The 16,096-nt window shown below is 39.0% G+C and overlaps 1 protein-coding gene and 1 non-coding gene across 2 annotated transcripts in view; one reads left to right on the plus strand and one right to left on the minus strand.

Moving 5' to 3' along the window:
* The window catches only part of ZYG11A (zyg-11 family member A, cell cycle regulator), an 81,516-nt gene that overhangs the window by 30,151 nt on the left and 35,269 nt on the right, over positions 1-16,096 (plus strand). The window contains exon 3 of the mRNA XM_021683906.1: positions 7,573-8,324. Coding sequence (XP_021539581.1) covers positions 7,573-8,324 — 752 coding nt within the window. The remainder of the gene's footprint in view (positions 1-7,572; positions 8,325-16,096) is intronic.
* On the minus strand, positions 9,148-9,254 carry LOC123324677. Its single transcript, XR_006539954.1, has one exon. It is a non-coding gene; the product is annotated as a U6 spliceosomal RNA (small nuclear RNA).

Below are 16,096 nucleotides of genomic sequence, written 5' to 3' on the forward strand. Positions count from 1 at the left end.
TCGCTTAACCAACTGAGCCACCCAGGCGCCCTCCCATTTAAACTTTAGAATCAGGGCGCCATGGTGGCTCAGTCGGTTAAGCATCTGCCTTCAGTTTGGGTCATGATCCCAGGGTCCTGGAATTGAGTCCCGCATCGGGCTCCCTGCTCAGTGGGGGGCCTGCTTCTCCCTCTCCCTCTGCCTGCCACTCTGTCTACTTGTACTCTCTCTCTGTCAAATAAATAAATAAAATCTAAAAAAAAAAAAGTTAAAAAATAAACTTTAGAATCAGCTTATTGATATTCACAAAATAACCTGCTGGGATTTTTCTTAGGATTGCATTGCATCTGTAGATGAAGTTGGGAAAGACTGATAACTTTTTTTTCTTTTTCTTTTTAGTTCCAATGTAGTTAACGTACAGTGTTATATTAGCTTCAGGTGTACAACTTAGTGATTCAACAGTTCTGTACATCACCCTGTGCTCATCACAAAAAGTGTATTCCTTAATCCCCATCACCTGTTTCACCCCCCCCACTACACCCCCCGTGTAACCATCAGTTCTCAGTAGAGTCTATTTCTTGGTTTGTGTGTGTGTGTCTCTCGTTTTTCCCCTCTCCTCATTGTTTTGTTTCTTAAATTCCATATGAGTGAAATCATACGGTATTTGTTTTTCTCCGACTGACTTATTTCACTGAGCATTATACTCTCTACCTCTGTCTATGTTGTTGCAAATGGCAAGATTTCATTCTTCTTTATGGCTGAGTAATGGGAAAAACTGATATCTTGATGATATTGAGTCTTCTTATTTGTGAACATGGAATATCTCCATTTATTTAGTTCTTTGAATTCATTTATCAGTGTTTTCTAGTCTTGCTCATATAGATCTTGTACATATTTTATTAGGTTTATACTTAAGTATTGAATTGTTTTGGGGTGCTGATGTAATTGTATTTCTAGGAAGGAGTGGTGAGAGGGGACATCCTTGCCTTGTACCTGATCTTATTAAAAAATCTTACTTTCTTACTACTAAGTAGATTAGTTGTAGATTTTTTGTAGGTAGGCTTTTCAAATTGAGGAAGTTCCTGTAGTTTATTGAGAGTTGTTATTAGGAATGAATGTTGGTTTTTGTCAAATGCCTTTTTTTTTTTTGCGTCTATTGATATAATCGTGTGATTTTTCTTTTTTCAGTCTGTTGATATGGATTACATTAATTGATTTTTTTTTGCATTTTATTTTACATTAATTGATTTTTGAATTTTGAACCAGCTTTCCCATACCTGGGATAAATTCATTTGGTTGTGGTGTGGAATTCTTTTTATACATTGTTGGATTTGGTTTGCTAAGATTTTGTTGAGGATTTTTGCATCTGTGTTCATGAGATTTATTTGTCAGTAGTTTTCTTTTCTAACATCTGTGTGGTTTTGCTGTTAGGATATTGCTGGCCTCAAAGAATGAGTTAGGAAGTATGTCCTCTGCTTCTATCCTCTGAAATTGTGGAGGACTTGTATAATTTCTTGTTCAGTGTTTGGTAAAATTCATCAGTAAACTCATCTGGACCTGGTGCTTTGTGTTTTGAAAGGTTATTAATTATTGATTCAATTTCTTTAATAGATAGGCTGTTCAGATAATCTATTTCTTCTCGAGAAGTATGAGTTTTGGCAGATTATGTCTTTCAAGGAATTGGTCCATTTATTTAGGTTATTGTATTTGTGGGTATAGAGTTGTTCATAGTATTCTTTTCTTACCCTTTTTTTTTTTGCCTTTTCTTATCCTTTTAATAGTCATGGGATCTAGAATGATGTCTTCTCTTTCATTTCTGATGCTAGTAATTTGTCTCCTCTCCTTTTTTTAGTTAGCCTGGCTAGAGGCTAACTTCTTTAATTAGCCTGATTTTTTTTTTTTTTTTGACAGAGAAAAAAAAAAAAGCACGTGCGCACAGGTGCACAAGCAGCGGGGAGCAGGAGAGGAAGAAGCAGGCTCCCCACTGAGGAGGGAGCCGGATGTGGGGCTCGATCCCAGGGTCCTGGGATCATGACCTGAGCCGAAGGCAGGTGCTTAACCGACTGAGCCACCCAGGTGCCCCAGTTAGCCTGATTTTTATAGATCTTTCCAAAGAATCAGCTTTTGGTTTTGTTGAATTTTCTCTGTCAATTTCTGTTGATTTCACATTTTCAATTTCCTTGATTTCTGTTCTAATTATTATTTCTTTTCTTCTGCTTACTTTGGATTTAATTTGTTCTTTTTCTAGTTTCTTAAGGTGAAAACTTAGATGATTGATTTTAGATCTTTTTTTTCCTAGTGTATGTGTTCAGAACTATAACTTTTCCTCTAAGCACTGCTTTCACTTTATCCCACAAATTTTGATAAGTTGTGTCTTCATGTAGTTCAAAATTTAAAATTTCTCTTGAGGTTTCTTCTGTGATCCATATGTTTATTTAGAAATGTGTTGTTTAATCTCCATGTATTTGGGGATTTTCCAGTTATTTTTTTCAAAGAAACCATGGTGGTTTGTTATGTAGAGTTTTTCCAGTCTGGATTTTGCCATTGTTTGACAGTACTATGATTTTTGACTGTTCCTCTGATCCTTGTAATACCTCTAAATTGGAAGTTAGATGTAGAGGCTTGATCAGATTCAGGTTTGATGTTTTTGGTAGGGCCCTATACTTCCTTAAGGGGGTTAATTAAGTTTGGTTGTCTGGTTTTGTGACTTTGGTGGCCATAAATGAGCATTACCTAGATTCATTAAATCATCAGGGATTCATGTACCTTTGACTTTTAGTATTAATTACTCGACCTTTCTGACTTGAGTATTTCATTTTCCCTTTTTTTTTTTAAATTTTATTTATTTATTTATTTGACAGAGAGCACAAGCAGGGGGAGCAGCAGGCAGAGGGAGAAGCAGGCTCCCACCGAGCAGGGAGCCCAATGCGGGACTTGATCCCAGGACTCTGGGATCATGACCTGAGCCGAAGGCAGACGCTTAACTTACTGAGCCACCCACGTGTCCCGAGTATTTCATTTTTCTGTTTTTTTTTTTTTTCCCTTGTATCATTGGTTACTCTTCCACAATTTCCTTTGTATGCTGTTGTTTTTCTGTATGTACCTTAAGTGTTTTATGTTCCTTGAGGTCCATCTTGGGTACCCATCTCACTTTGAACATTCCGTAGGCCTTTTTTTTTTTTTTTTTTTCGGTTTAGCTACCACTTATACTCTGATTCCCCAGAGTTCCCAGCACATTTTTATTCTAAACTTCAGAATCACATATCCAGGATGCATCCTGCATATACTGTATTTCTTTTCTGGGCCGCTCAGTCATCATATTCTTCTGGTTTTCTTCCTGCCTCAGTGGCTGCTGCTGATCTGTCTCCTTATCCAGCTTCCCTTGAAAGACAGTACAAATTAAGGTTTAAGAGTTCTGGTTCTGGTGTCAGACCATTTGGGTTTGTACACTGTCATGACTATTAGATATGTTGCCTTGTGCCAGTTTCTTAACTTTCCTATGCTTCAACTCATCTGTAAAACGTGACTAATAACAATCCCTTCCTCATTGGGTTTTATGAGCATTTAGAGAGTTTAATATTTCTAAAATGTTTAGAACATTCAGCAGCTGTTATTTGCTATTACGACTTATTCCTCATTCTACTGACCTTAAATGTAGATGTTTTCAGGACTTCGTCCTTGCTCCTCCTCTTTCATTCCCATATCATCCATTCCCATAGCTTTAAATACTTTCTCTATGCCAGTTAATTCCAAGTGTTTATCCTTCTGTCTTGTAGAACACCTCAGCTGATCTTTGGGGAATCCTGAAGGTGGAACAATTACTCAGATCTGTATAGAGTTAGAATGTGAGGGCTGGACCTTTATACCTCCCAACTCAGTATATGGGTCTGCATGGGAAATGGTGTGACCTTGGGTCATTTCAGCTGATGTCCCATGGATGAGGGTTCTTAGCTGGTGGCACTCCCAACAGCTCTAGTAGTAAGTCCTTTGTTCCTATAAAGGATCTTGGTGTCATATTACAGCATCTACTGCACTACCATTTCCCGCATCTCCAAAATGACTTGGCCATCCACCTCCTTGTTCAATGACTTAGAAGGAGTCATTTTTCATTTTTCCTTCTTCTCTCCTTGGTTCTATTGAAACATTTTCTACCTTCAAAATATCTGTCTCAAATATTCTTTTTCCTCTTAGCTCCTATTAATGACACCTTTCTCTTTCCTCTCCCCTGACCTCACAGGTGCCCTCCTTACCTCCTCTTTTGCCCCTTGCCAAACTCTGCCACATAGCAAACAGCCCTTTTAACAGATCTGGCCACTCCTCTGTCACCCTTGAAAGGCTTCTCCTTGTACTTAGGATAAAATGTCAATTCTGTGCCCTGGTCTGCGAGATCTGACTTTTGCTTTTGTCTCTACCCTGTCAGATGCTGGTATCCCCTTCATCAGCCGTGCTTTAGTCTCATTGGTTTCCTCTCATTTCACAGAAACAGCCTACCTGTTTCCCATATCAGGATTTTAGCTCTTCCTTCCATCTAGAATGACAGTGACCTTTATCTTTCATGTCCTTTAGGTCTTAGCTTAAAACATCACCTCCTCAGACTCTACAGAGAGACAGAAAATTCTTGTCATCCTTCTTTCTTTCCTTACCCCTGTATTATGTTCTTATTTGTTTCCTTTAAACACTTACTACATTTTTTAAAGTTTTTATTTAAATTCCAGTTATTCAGCATATCGTGTAATATTAGTTTCAGGTGTACAGTTTAGTGATTCAGCCATACATCACCCAACACTCATCAGGACAAGTACACTCCTTAATCCCCATCACCTATTTATAACCTTCCCCCCCGCCTTCCCCCGGTAACCATCATTTTGTTTTCTCTAGTTAAGAGTCTGTTTCTTTTTTTTTCTTTTCTCTTTCCTTTTCTTTCTTTTGAGAGAGAGAGAGAGAGAATCCCAAGTATGCTCCCCATCTAGGGTGGAGCCTGCCTTGGGGATTGATCTTATGCCTGAGATCATGACCTGAGCTGAAATCAAGAGCTGGACACTCGACTGAACCACCAGGATGTCCCAAAAGTCTTTTTCTTGGTTTGTCTCTCTCCTTCTTTTTCCTCTTTGCTCTTTTGTTTTGTTTCTTAGATTCCACATATGAGTGAAATCATATGCTATTCATCTTTCTTATAACTTATTTTGCTTACCATAATACTCTGTAGCTCCATCTATGTTGTTACAAATAGTAAGATTTCATTCTTTTTTATGGCTGAGTAATATTCCATTGTGTGTGTGTGTACACACATATATGTGTATGTATATACATACCTCCCTTCTTTATCCATTCATCAGTCAGTGGACACTTGGGCTGTTTCCATAATGTGGCTGTTGTAGATAATGCTGTAAACATCAGGGTGCATGTATCCCTTTGAATTAGTACTTTTGTGTTCTTTGGGTAAATACCTAGTAGTATGATTGCTGGATCATAGGTAGTTCTATTTTTAACTCACTATGTATTTTTTTTCTCACTATATTTTTAATATTAGTAGTTTTCTGCTTGTTCAGTGTTCTCCCTCTAGGGTGTAAATAAACTCCATGTTGGGAGGAGCCATGTTTGTCTCATTCACCATTCTTAGCACTTAGCATAGCTAGCACTTCACATACAGCGAACACTCGCTATTTGTTGGATAAATGTATGAATGAATGTACTGAATTCTTCCTCAAAGTCTGAAGTATAGGGACTTCCTTCCTCCTGTCTTGGTAGCATAACCCAGTTCAAACTCAGAAGCTGGGAATCAGCTTATGTATCTTTTTTTTTTTTTCCTCAGTTCTCCCCCAGTCTGTTCAGCCACCATGTTCTGTCAGCCTTAGTTTAAACTTTTATCTCACATTATGAAAAGCATTAATAAAATCTTGCCCCATCTCATTCCCACCAAACACCATCTTAATTATTTTATAGTCACATAATTGGTCTTTCTTTTTTTTAAAGATTTTATTTATTAGAGAGAGAGAGAGAGAGAGAGAGAGAGAGAGAGAGAGAGAGCATGAACGGGGGAGGGGCAGAGAAAGAGGGAGAAGCAGACTCCCCACTGAGCAGGGAGCCCAACGTGGGGCTCGACCTGAGCCGAAGGCAGATGCTTAACTGACTGAGCCACCCAGGCGCCCCGCTCTTTCTAAAAATATAATTGTGACCATTTTTTTTTTTTCTGCTTCAAAATTGAATTGTCCATAGCTTTGTGTACAGGCCCCATCTGCCTTTTTACCTTCCGTTCCACTTTCCTTCCTCACTTTACACCACTGTGTTCCAGTAGTGTTGATCTCCTTAGGGCCTTTCCAAATAATCTGCTGGTCTGTTCCTCCTTGTATTTGATATGTCCTTCCACCCTTCATCTTCTCCCCCACTCCCCCAAACTGATATTTAGTCTTCAGAACTTTTCCCAAAGCTAATCTCATCTGTTCTAGTTCAATAGCTGGTGCAAATCAGTACTGCATGTAATACATTATTATAATCATTTATTTGCCTGATGTGCCTTCTGAGACTGGAACTCCTTGTGGCCACAGAGGTCTAATCACCTTGTGTGCCCATTACTTAACACAGGATCTCACACATAGAAGATGCTTAGTAAATCTTTTCTAAGTAAAATCTAATATAACCCATTTATTTTATAGATGAGGAAAATGAGGCCCAGAGAGGTAAGTGAATTGTCAGAGGCTATTGATTAATTTGGTTAAAAGTAATCATTAGTAGGGGCGCCTGGGTGGCTCAGCCAGTTAAGCGTCTGCCTTCGGCTCAGGTCATGATCCCAGGGTCCTGGGATCGGGCCCCGCATCGGGCTCCCTGCTTGGCGGGGAACCTGCTTCTCCCTCTCCCACTCCCCCTGCTCGTGTTCCCTCTCTCGCTGTGTCTCTCTCTGTCAAATAAATAAATAAAATCTTTAAAAAAAAAAAAAAGTAATCATTAGTAGTGTTATTTGTATATTATATATCCTGTACTTATTTACTTATTTACCTATTTTCTTTCTTTCTTTCTTTCTTTTTTTTTTTTTTTGTGTGTGTGAACAAGGTTATTGTGGATAAAACTATGGGCTCTGGAGTTGAACTGGTTTTGATTCCTGATTCTGCTACATATTTTGACTTTGAGCAAGTTACTTAACCTCTTTAAGCTCCAGTTTCCTCAGTTATGATAGTAGTAATAATAGTATTATAGTATTATTATGGTATTATAAAGAATAAATGAAGTAATCTGAGTAAAGGGTTTAGAACAATGCTTGGCACAGAGTAAGCAGTGAATATAGTCACTGTTGTTAGCATCTGTCATTGTTCATTGGCCACAATGCCTGCTGGAAAAGGCATGAGATTTAGTTGTTATTTTTTTTTTTAAAGATTTTATTTATTTATTTGAGAGAGAGAGAGAATGAGAGAGGGCACATGAGAGGGGGGAGGGTCAGAGGGAGAAGCAGACTCCCTGCCGAGCAGGGAGCCCGATGCGGGACTCGATCCAGGGACTCTAGGATCATGACCTGAGCCGAAGGCAGTTGCTTAACCAACTGAGCCACCCAGGCGCCCCGAGATTTAGTTGTTATTACAGCTGGTTTTGGTTCTCTTATAGGCAAGCTGACTGATAGAACAGCAAGCATTTTCCAAGGCAACCAAATGAAACTGAAGCTGGTCAATATTCAAAAAGCTAAAATCTCGGCAGCTGCATTCACAAAAGCCTTCTGCCATCACAAAGTCATTGAGCTAGATGCTACTGCTGTACACACTGACCTCCCAATTCCAGACATCATAAGTGGACTCTGCAGCAATAGCTGGATCCAGCAAAACCTTCGGTGTCTCCTGTTGGACTCGGCAAGCATCCCTCGAGATTCAAGACTACTCTTATTTGGTCAGCTCACTGGTCTTCGCATTTTAAGTGTTTTCAATGTTTGTTTTCATAGTGAAGACCTGGCTAATGTTTCTCAGTTACCAAAACTGGAAAGCTTGGATATCTCCAATACTCTGGTCACTAACATCTCTGCACTCCTTACCTGTAAGGATCGACTCAAATCTCTGACAATGCACTATCTGAAATGTCTGACTATGACCAAACCACAAATTCTTGCAGTTATTAGAGAACTTAAATGTCTGCTTCACCTTGATATTTCTGATCACAGGCAACTCAAATCAGATTTAGCTTTTCATTTGCTGCAGCAAAAGGATATTCTGCCTCATCTTGTGTCGCTGGATATTTCAGGGGGCAGTTGCATCACCGATGGAGCTGTAGAACTGTTCATACAGCAGCGACCTGCGATGCAGTTTGTGGGACTGTTGGCTACGGATGCTGGTTATTCTGACTTCTTTACTGCAAAGCAAGGCTTGAGGGTTTGTTTTTTATCTGAAATAAGTTTGTTTCCTTTGTTCAGAACGTTACTAGGTTTTTGTTCTATATAAGAATGTACACGAGGTATTAGGGTTACAGAGACAGATAAAAAGTCCTTAAGGAGCTTAATAATTACTCTCTAGCTACCATGTGGTAGGTTCTGGAATTATGACCTTAAACAAGATATGGTCCTGGCCTCCAGGTCTTCTAGTCTAGTTTGGTATGGTAAGTATAGCCATTTATACATTCACTCCTATGTACCAGATGCCACATTGTGCATGTTGTTTTCCTCTTTAATCCTCCCATTTTACAGATGAGGAAATGGAAGCTCAGAGTTAAGCTAATCATATAACTGTGTATTAAATGATAGAACTAGGACTTGTATCCAAGTCTTTGTGATTCTAAAACTTGTGTTGTTTACCTAAATATAATTAGTAAGGCCAGGTGATCAACGTTTTTGGTAAAGATATGAGAGAAAACAATTTTGGAAAGAGTCTTAAGACAGGGTGCCTGGGTGGCTCAGTCGGTTAGGTGTCCAACTCTTGATTTCGGCTAATGTCATGATCTCAGGGTTGTGGGACTGAGTCCTGCATCAGGCTCCATGCCCAGCCATGGAGTCTGCTTGAGATTCTCCCTCTCCCTCTTCTTCTCCCTTTTCTTCTGCCCCTCCCCCTGCTGGCACAAATTGTGCTCACACTCATTCTCTCTCTCTCTCTCTCTCTCTCAAATAAACAAATCCTTAAAAAAGAAGAAGAAGAAAGTTTTGAACATTGCCAGAATAAGTTTATAGCCAGTCATGGTGCTATTTTTTTAATTTGTATTTTTTAAAATGTGAAACACTTTACAGATTTGCATATTATCTTTTCGTAGGGGCCATGCTGATCTTCTCTGTATTGTTCCAGTTTTAATATATGTACTGTTGAAGGAAGCACTCACGGTACTGTTTTTAAAACAGCATATATTTAAATATTTATGTTTCAGAATATTTCTTTTTTAAAACAGTGGTCCTCTACCTTGGTTGTACATTGTAATCACTTTGGAAGTTTTGAAATGTACTGATGCCTGTGTCTGATCTCCCAGAGATTGATTTAATTGGTCTGGGACTTGGTGTGGGCATCAAAATTTTGAAAGTTCCCAGGTAATTCTAATGTGCAGCCAGGGTTCAGAAACACTGCCTTAAAATGCTTTATAATTACACCATATGTAATTCTTTCTAGGACGAGAGAGCAAAATGATTTGCAATCATTAGTTGTATTTATTTATTTATTTACTTATTTACTTACTGTGCCCAGCCTGGGGCTCGAACTCACAACCCAAAGATCAAGAGTCACATGCTCCATCGACTGAGCCAGCTGGGTGCCCCAGTTGTTTTCACATTTTTATTCTCCCCCCCCGTCCCCCAACAAAAGGTCTCTCATGTAATTACTGAACCAGCCTACTGGTGCAGAAGCATAGTGACAGAGAAAAATCATTTCCCCAATAAAACATATCTATTGTTCAGGTAGCAGTGATGTTTACAGAGTGATAGGATATGAGCTCATGACCTTCATGCAGCATAAATGTGTATACCATCTCATGTGCGATGATCCCTTTAGACCCAGCTTGGTTCTTCTTCAATGCCTCTTCTTGGAGTTGTACTGAATTTTATTATTCGAATAATTTTCATTCGAATCCACTGGGGAATGGGACGCTTCTGCTTTTGTTTCTTGGCCAGGAATTGCTTGATCCTGAAAGTCTTGTGAGAAGACATGGCAAAGGACAGTCAACCGCATACACCATGATGGCATAGAAAAGGAGAGAGCTATTTTCACATTTTTATTCTTTGATTTGAAAATAGCAATTGTAATTTGAAGTCCTTTTATATTTTAGAAGAAATATTTATTTATTTATTTATTTGAGAGAGAGAGAGAGAGCACACGCGGGTAGGGGAAAGGGCAGAGGAAGAGAATATCCAAGCAGACTCCCACTGAGTGCGGAGCCCTACATGGGGCTCCGTCTCATGACCTGTGAGATCAGGACCTGAGCCCGAAATCAAGAGTCTGACACTTAACTGACTGAGCCACCCAGGTGCCCCTGAAGTCCTTTTAATTTTCTGGCATGGCTTTTGAAGCTGGAGCCATCAGTTACATCATTAGCCTTGAAATAGAGGTAATAATGTGCACTTTCAGATTAAATATGTAGAGAATTGTTTACTAGGAATGTATGCCTAGGCCTGTTTCAGATTAATAGCATTTTTTTTTAAGATTTTATTAAGAGAGAGAGTGAGAAGGAGTGTGAGAGGGGAGAGACTCAGAGGGAGAAGCAGACCCCCCGCTTAGCGGGGAACCCGATGCGGGACTCGATCCCAGGACTCCGGGTTTATGACCTGAGCCAAAGGCAGTTGCTTAACCAGCTGAGCCACCCAGGCGCCCCAGATTATTAGCATTTAGTGTCGCAGTGATCAAAATACTGCCGCAATTGGGGAAAAATTGTTTTTAGCTCATAAACTCTTGGTATATGCAATAATATGGGACAAATGTTGGAATATTCTGTAGACGGATTATGCATGTAGTTAAAATACTGTCAGAGTGGGTATGCCAAAAGAAAACGAGAAGCTGTGTTTCAGTAAACTTACCTGGTATACATGTGAGTTTATTTTTTGAAATTTTGAAATTTTTGAAAATTTAAAATTATGCATTATATACGCAGTGTTAGATATTGTTGGGATGGAGAGGAGAGACCACAATTCTCCCACTACTAAGAAACTCTAAAGATCTTAAGCAGCCTTATGTGGAGTGTAAGGTATGGCAAATTTAAAAGGTATGTTTCAGGGGTGCCTGGGTGGCTCAGTTGGTTAAGCTTCTGCCTTCGGCTCAGGTCATGATTCCAGGGTCCTGGGATCGAGCCCTATATCGGGCTCCCTGCTCCGCGGGAAGCCTGCTTCTCCCTCTCCCACTCGCCCTGCTTGTGTTCCCTCTCTTGCTGCCTCTCTCTGTGTCAAATAAATAAAATCTTTTAAAAAAAAGGGTGGGGGTTATGTTTCAGGAGACCTTTTATTTAATGGAAACAGATATTTATTGCACCGCAAATCAGAATGGGCAACATGTACTTAATTCCTCTAAAATAGGCAGAAAGTGGGGGGTGCCTGGCTGGCTTAGTCGGTAGAGCGTATAAATCTTGATATCAGGGTCATGAATTCAAGCCCCATGTTGAGCGTGGAACCTACTTATAAAAATAAAAATAAAAAATAGGCAGAAAGGACACCCAACATTAGTATTAAAAGCCACACAACATCTTCATTTGGTAGGGAATCCTTGTTGATCCATTGGTGGGGTGTGGCAAGAATTCCTTCTGAAGATTGTTTTGTAATGGCATCTGCAGGAAGCCAAGGAGAAGAGAGGGTGAGGCAACAGCTATCTGGTCTTCTGCTTGGTCTTGCTGTGGCTTATCCTTTGTTCCTTTTCAGGTCTTACATCTGGATGATCATAAATCTTTTAAAAATTTTAGAATATATCCATTGTTTAGATTCTTAATGTGTAGGTCCTTGGCAATTTATGTGTAGTGCTTAAAAATTGTTTTGATACAATTTTTAACTTGTGGGTCACTAATTTTGAACATTTGCCACATTTGTTTTATCATATCCTCTTTCTGTGCACAATTTTTTTCTGAACCATTCAAGAGTAGGTTGCATACATCATGGCCCTCTAGCCCTTAATGCTTGATTTTGTATTTCCTAAGAGCAGTGATATTCTCCTTAATGGCCATCGTGCAGTTATCAAATTTCAGGGAATTTAACATTGATGCAATACTGTACATAATCTTACTGTACATATTTACAGTGTTGATTATCCCCATAATGCCCTCTGTAAAATATTTTTCCTTTTAGTCTAGTGTCATTTTTGCATTCGTTTGTCATATTCCTTTGTAATTTAATCTGGAAGAGTTCTTAGTCCTTCCTGTCCTTTGTGACATTGATATTTTTGAGGAATACAGACTAGCTTTGTTTTGTTGACTTTTTTGAAGAATAGAATGTTCCTCATTTTGGGTTTGTCTGATGTTTCCGTATAATCAGTTTCTTCGTTTTTGGCCAGAATTCTGTGTGAAGGATATTGTGTCAGTCTCAAGAATATTAATCCTGAAGCGCACAGTGCCTTTCATTAGTCATGTTACTTTTTATCACGTGGTCAAAAGTATTGTCCAGATATTAGATAAAATTGTACAGATAAAATACTATTTACATAGTATTGTTATTCTTTCTACACTATATATAAGTAATATTTTTTTCTCTTGCAACTAATAAGTGGTATGTAAGATACTTGAAGACTGTGAATATCCTGGTCCTCATCAAACTTTCTAATCTGGATTTAGCGCCACTGAAGATTCTTACCTGAACCAGTCTTTACTGGAATCGTTGCAAAGTGATGATTTTCCAACTCCAGCCCTCCTTTCTACAGTTAGTAGTAGGCTTCCTACTGTGAGGAAGAACCCTGTCTTCCCCCTCTATGTCTAACCTATCCTCAGTATGAACTCACTGATTCTTGTTGTTTTCAGGAGTTTACCGTTCATTACTGTCCTTAATTATTTTGATGCTCAGTTTGTTACAGATTGGCCAATGAGAGCTCCTTCATACTGGCTCCTATATTATTTTTTACATGCTCCCATTATTATTATTGTTGTTATAGTTTTGAGTACTTCCTCACTTTTAGCACATTAAGGTGTTCTAGGCTTCTTATGCTTCCCTGTTTTAGCCTTTCTGACATTTCTACTAGGCGCCCAGGTTCCTTTTATTAAGAAGCTAGAATACTGGTGTGCTCATTGTTGTTGGTGTACTTTGTTTTTAAGTCCTTTTGGCAAACAGGGGCTAAGAGATACATGAAATAAGTTTAAAAATAATACTTCTGGGGTGCCTGAGTGGCTCAGTTGGTTAAGCGACTTCCTTTGGCCTGGGTCATGATCCAGGAGTCCCGGGATTGAGTCCCGCATTGGGCTCCCTGCTCAGTGGGGAGTCTCCTTCTCTCTCTGACCTTCCCCCCCTCCTTTCTCTCTCTCTCAAAACAAATAAAATCTTTATTTTTTTATTTTTTAAAGATTTTTATTTATTTGATAGAGACAGTGAGAGAGGGAACACAAGCAGGGGGAGTGGGAGAGGGAGAAGCAGGGATCATGGGATCATGACCTGAGCTGAAGGCAGACGCCTAACGACTGAGCCACCCAGGCGACCCTAAATAAAATCTTTAAAAAAAAAATAATAATACGGGGTGCCTGGGTGGCTTGGATCGTTAAGAGTCTGCCTTCGGCTCGGATCATGATCCCAGGACCCTGGGATCGAGCCCCCCGCATCGGGCTCCCTGCTCGGCGGGAAGCCTGCTTCTCCCTCTCCTACTCCCCTTGCTTGTGTTCCCTCTCTAGCTGTGTCTCTCTCTGTGTCAAATAAATAAATAAAATCTTTTAAAATAAAAAAATAAATAATAATACTTCCAAGTGGCCATCCTCACACCATTTTCCTTTGCCCTTCCCCATTCTGTTTTGTATCTCTTTCCACAGTGAGAACTTGGTTCTTAGCAGCATTGGCACATTTGCTTAATCCTACAGCACATGTAAAAGAGTTTTCAGAATTGCTGTACTTATACTATAGAAAACACAGACCCGCTAAAAAAGAGTTGAAGATTTGTTTGCAGTTCTTTTTTTCTTTTCCTAGACTGAGGGTATAATCAAGGTACTAAGCAGATGTACTTAGGTTCTCTTATTTCCTCCTCTTAATATGTAGTAGGCACTTTGCATTTATTACTTAATAATCTGTCTTGAAAATCACCCCATGTCAGTTCATATTTCCATTCTTTTTTTTTAAACTTTTTTTTTTAAGTAATCTCTATCCCCAGTGTGGGGCTCAAACTCACGACCCAGGGATCAAGAGTAACATGCTGTACCAATTGAGCCAGCCAGGTGTCTCTGTATGTCCATCCTTTTAAATTTTTTGGATGGCAAACTACACATAACATAATATTTACCATCTTAAGTTTAAATTAAGATGGTAAGTGTATAGTTCAGTGATACTAAATACCTTCATAATGTTGTGCAACCATCACCACCATCCATCTCCACAGCTCTTTTCATGTTGTAAAACTCAAATTCTGTATACCCATTCAACACTAACGCCTCATTCCCCCTTCTCTCCAGACCCTGGCAAATGCCATTCTACTTTCTGTTTCTATGATTTTGACTAATTACTTGCTATAAGTGGAATCATACTGTATTTGTCTTTTTGTGATTGGCTTATTTCACTTAGCCTATGTCCTCAAGGTTCATCCATGTTGTAACATATTGCAGAATTTCTTTCCTTTTTAAGGTTGGATAATATCCATTATGTATATACCACATTTTGTTTGTCCATTTATTGTCAGTAGACACTTTGGATGCCTCCATGTTGCTTCCAGCTATTGTGAAAAATGCTATGAACCAGGGTACTCAGATATCTTTTTGAGATCCTGTTTTCAATTCTTTTGGAATATAGCTAGAAGTGGAATTGCTGGATCATATGGTAATTCCATCTTCAATTTGTTGAGCTGTCACACTGTTTCCCACAGCAGCTGTACAGTTTTATATTTCACAAATGGTTCATAAACATTCCAATTTCTCTGCATCCTTGTTAACACTTGTTATTTTCTGTTTTTGTTTTTGAACACTAACAATCGTAGTGGGAGTGAGGTGGTATCTCATTGAAGTTTTGATACACATTTCCCTACTGATCAGTGATTTTTAAGCATGTTTTCATGAGCTTATTGGCCATTTCTTTGTCTTCTTTGGAGAAGGTTAAGTCCTTTGCCCATTTTTGAGTAGGATTGTTTTTTGTTGTTGAGTATAGTTCTCTCTATATTATGAATATAGGTATCTATTCATATATCTGTCCCTTAACAGATACATGATTTTCTGATACTTTCTCCCTTTCTGTGGATTGCTTTTTTACTCTGTTGATAATATAATTTGAACAAAATTAAAAAAATAAAATTTAGGTCCAGGGTGCCTGGCTGGATCAGTTGGTAGAGCATACGACTCTTGATCTCAGGGTTTTAAGTTCAAGCCCCACACTGAATATAGAGATTACTTAAAAAATTTTTTTCTTTTTAGGTCCGATACTTAGATTTTTTTCTTTTATTGCCAGTCTTTGGTATCCTATCTAGTAAATCATTTCCAAATCCATTGTCATGAAAATTTTTTTTTTTTTTTAAGATTTTATTTGTTTGAGAGAGTGAGCAAGCGAGAGAGAGAGAGCATGAGCAGGGGGAGAAGCAGACTCCCCACTGGGCAGGGAGCCCACTGCAGGGCTTGATCCCAGGACCCCAGGATCATGACCTGAGCCAAAGGCCGATGCTTAACCAACTGAGCCACTCAGGTGCCCCAAGGAATTGTCATGAAGCTTTTGCCCTAGGTTTCCTTGTAAGAGTTGTATAGTTTTAGGTCTTATATTTAGGTCTTTGATCCATTTGGAGTTAATTTTTTATATGGTGTATTTATTTTATTCTTTTGCATGTGCACAACTTTTTTCTTTTGCATGTGCATATCCAGTTTACTCAACACAATTTCTTTTTGTTTTTAATTTTATTATGTTAATCACCATACATTACATCATTAGTTTTTGATGTAGTATTCCATGATTCATTGTTTGCCTATAACACCCAGTGCTCCATTCAATACGTGCCCTCTTTAATACCCATCACCAGGCTAACCCATCCCCCCACCCTCACTCAGCACAATTTCTTGAAAAGACTGTCCTTTCCTCGTTGAATGGTTGTGGCAC

The sequence above is a fragment of the Neomonachus schauinslandi genome, chromosome 4 (genome assembly GCF_002201575.2).
Source record: "Neomonachus schauinslandi chromosome 4, ASM220157v2, whole genome shotgun sequence".
Classification (NCBI taxonomy): domain Eukaryota; kingdom Metazoa; phylum Chordata; class Mammalia; order Carnivora; family Phocidae; genus Neomonachus; species Neomonachus schauinslandi.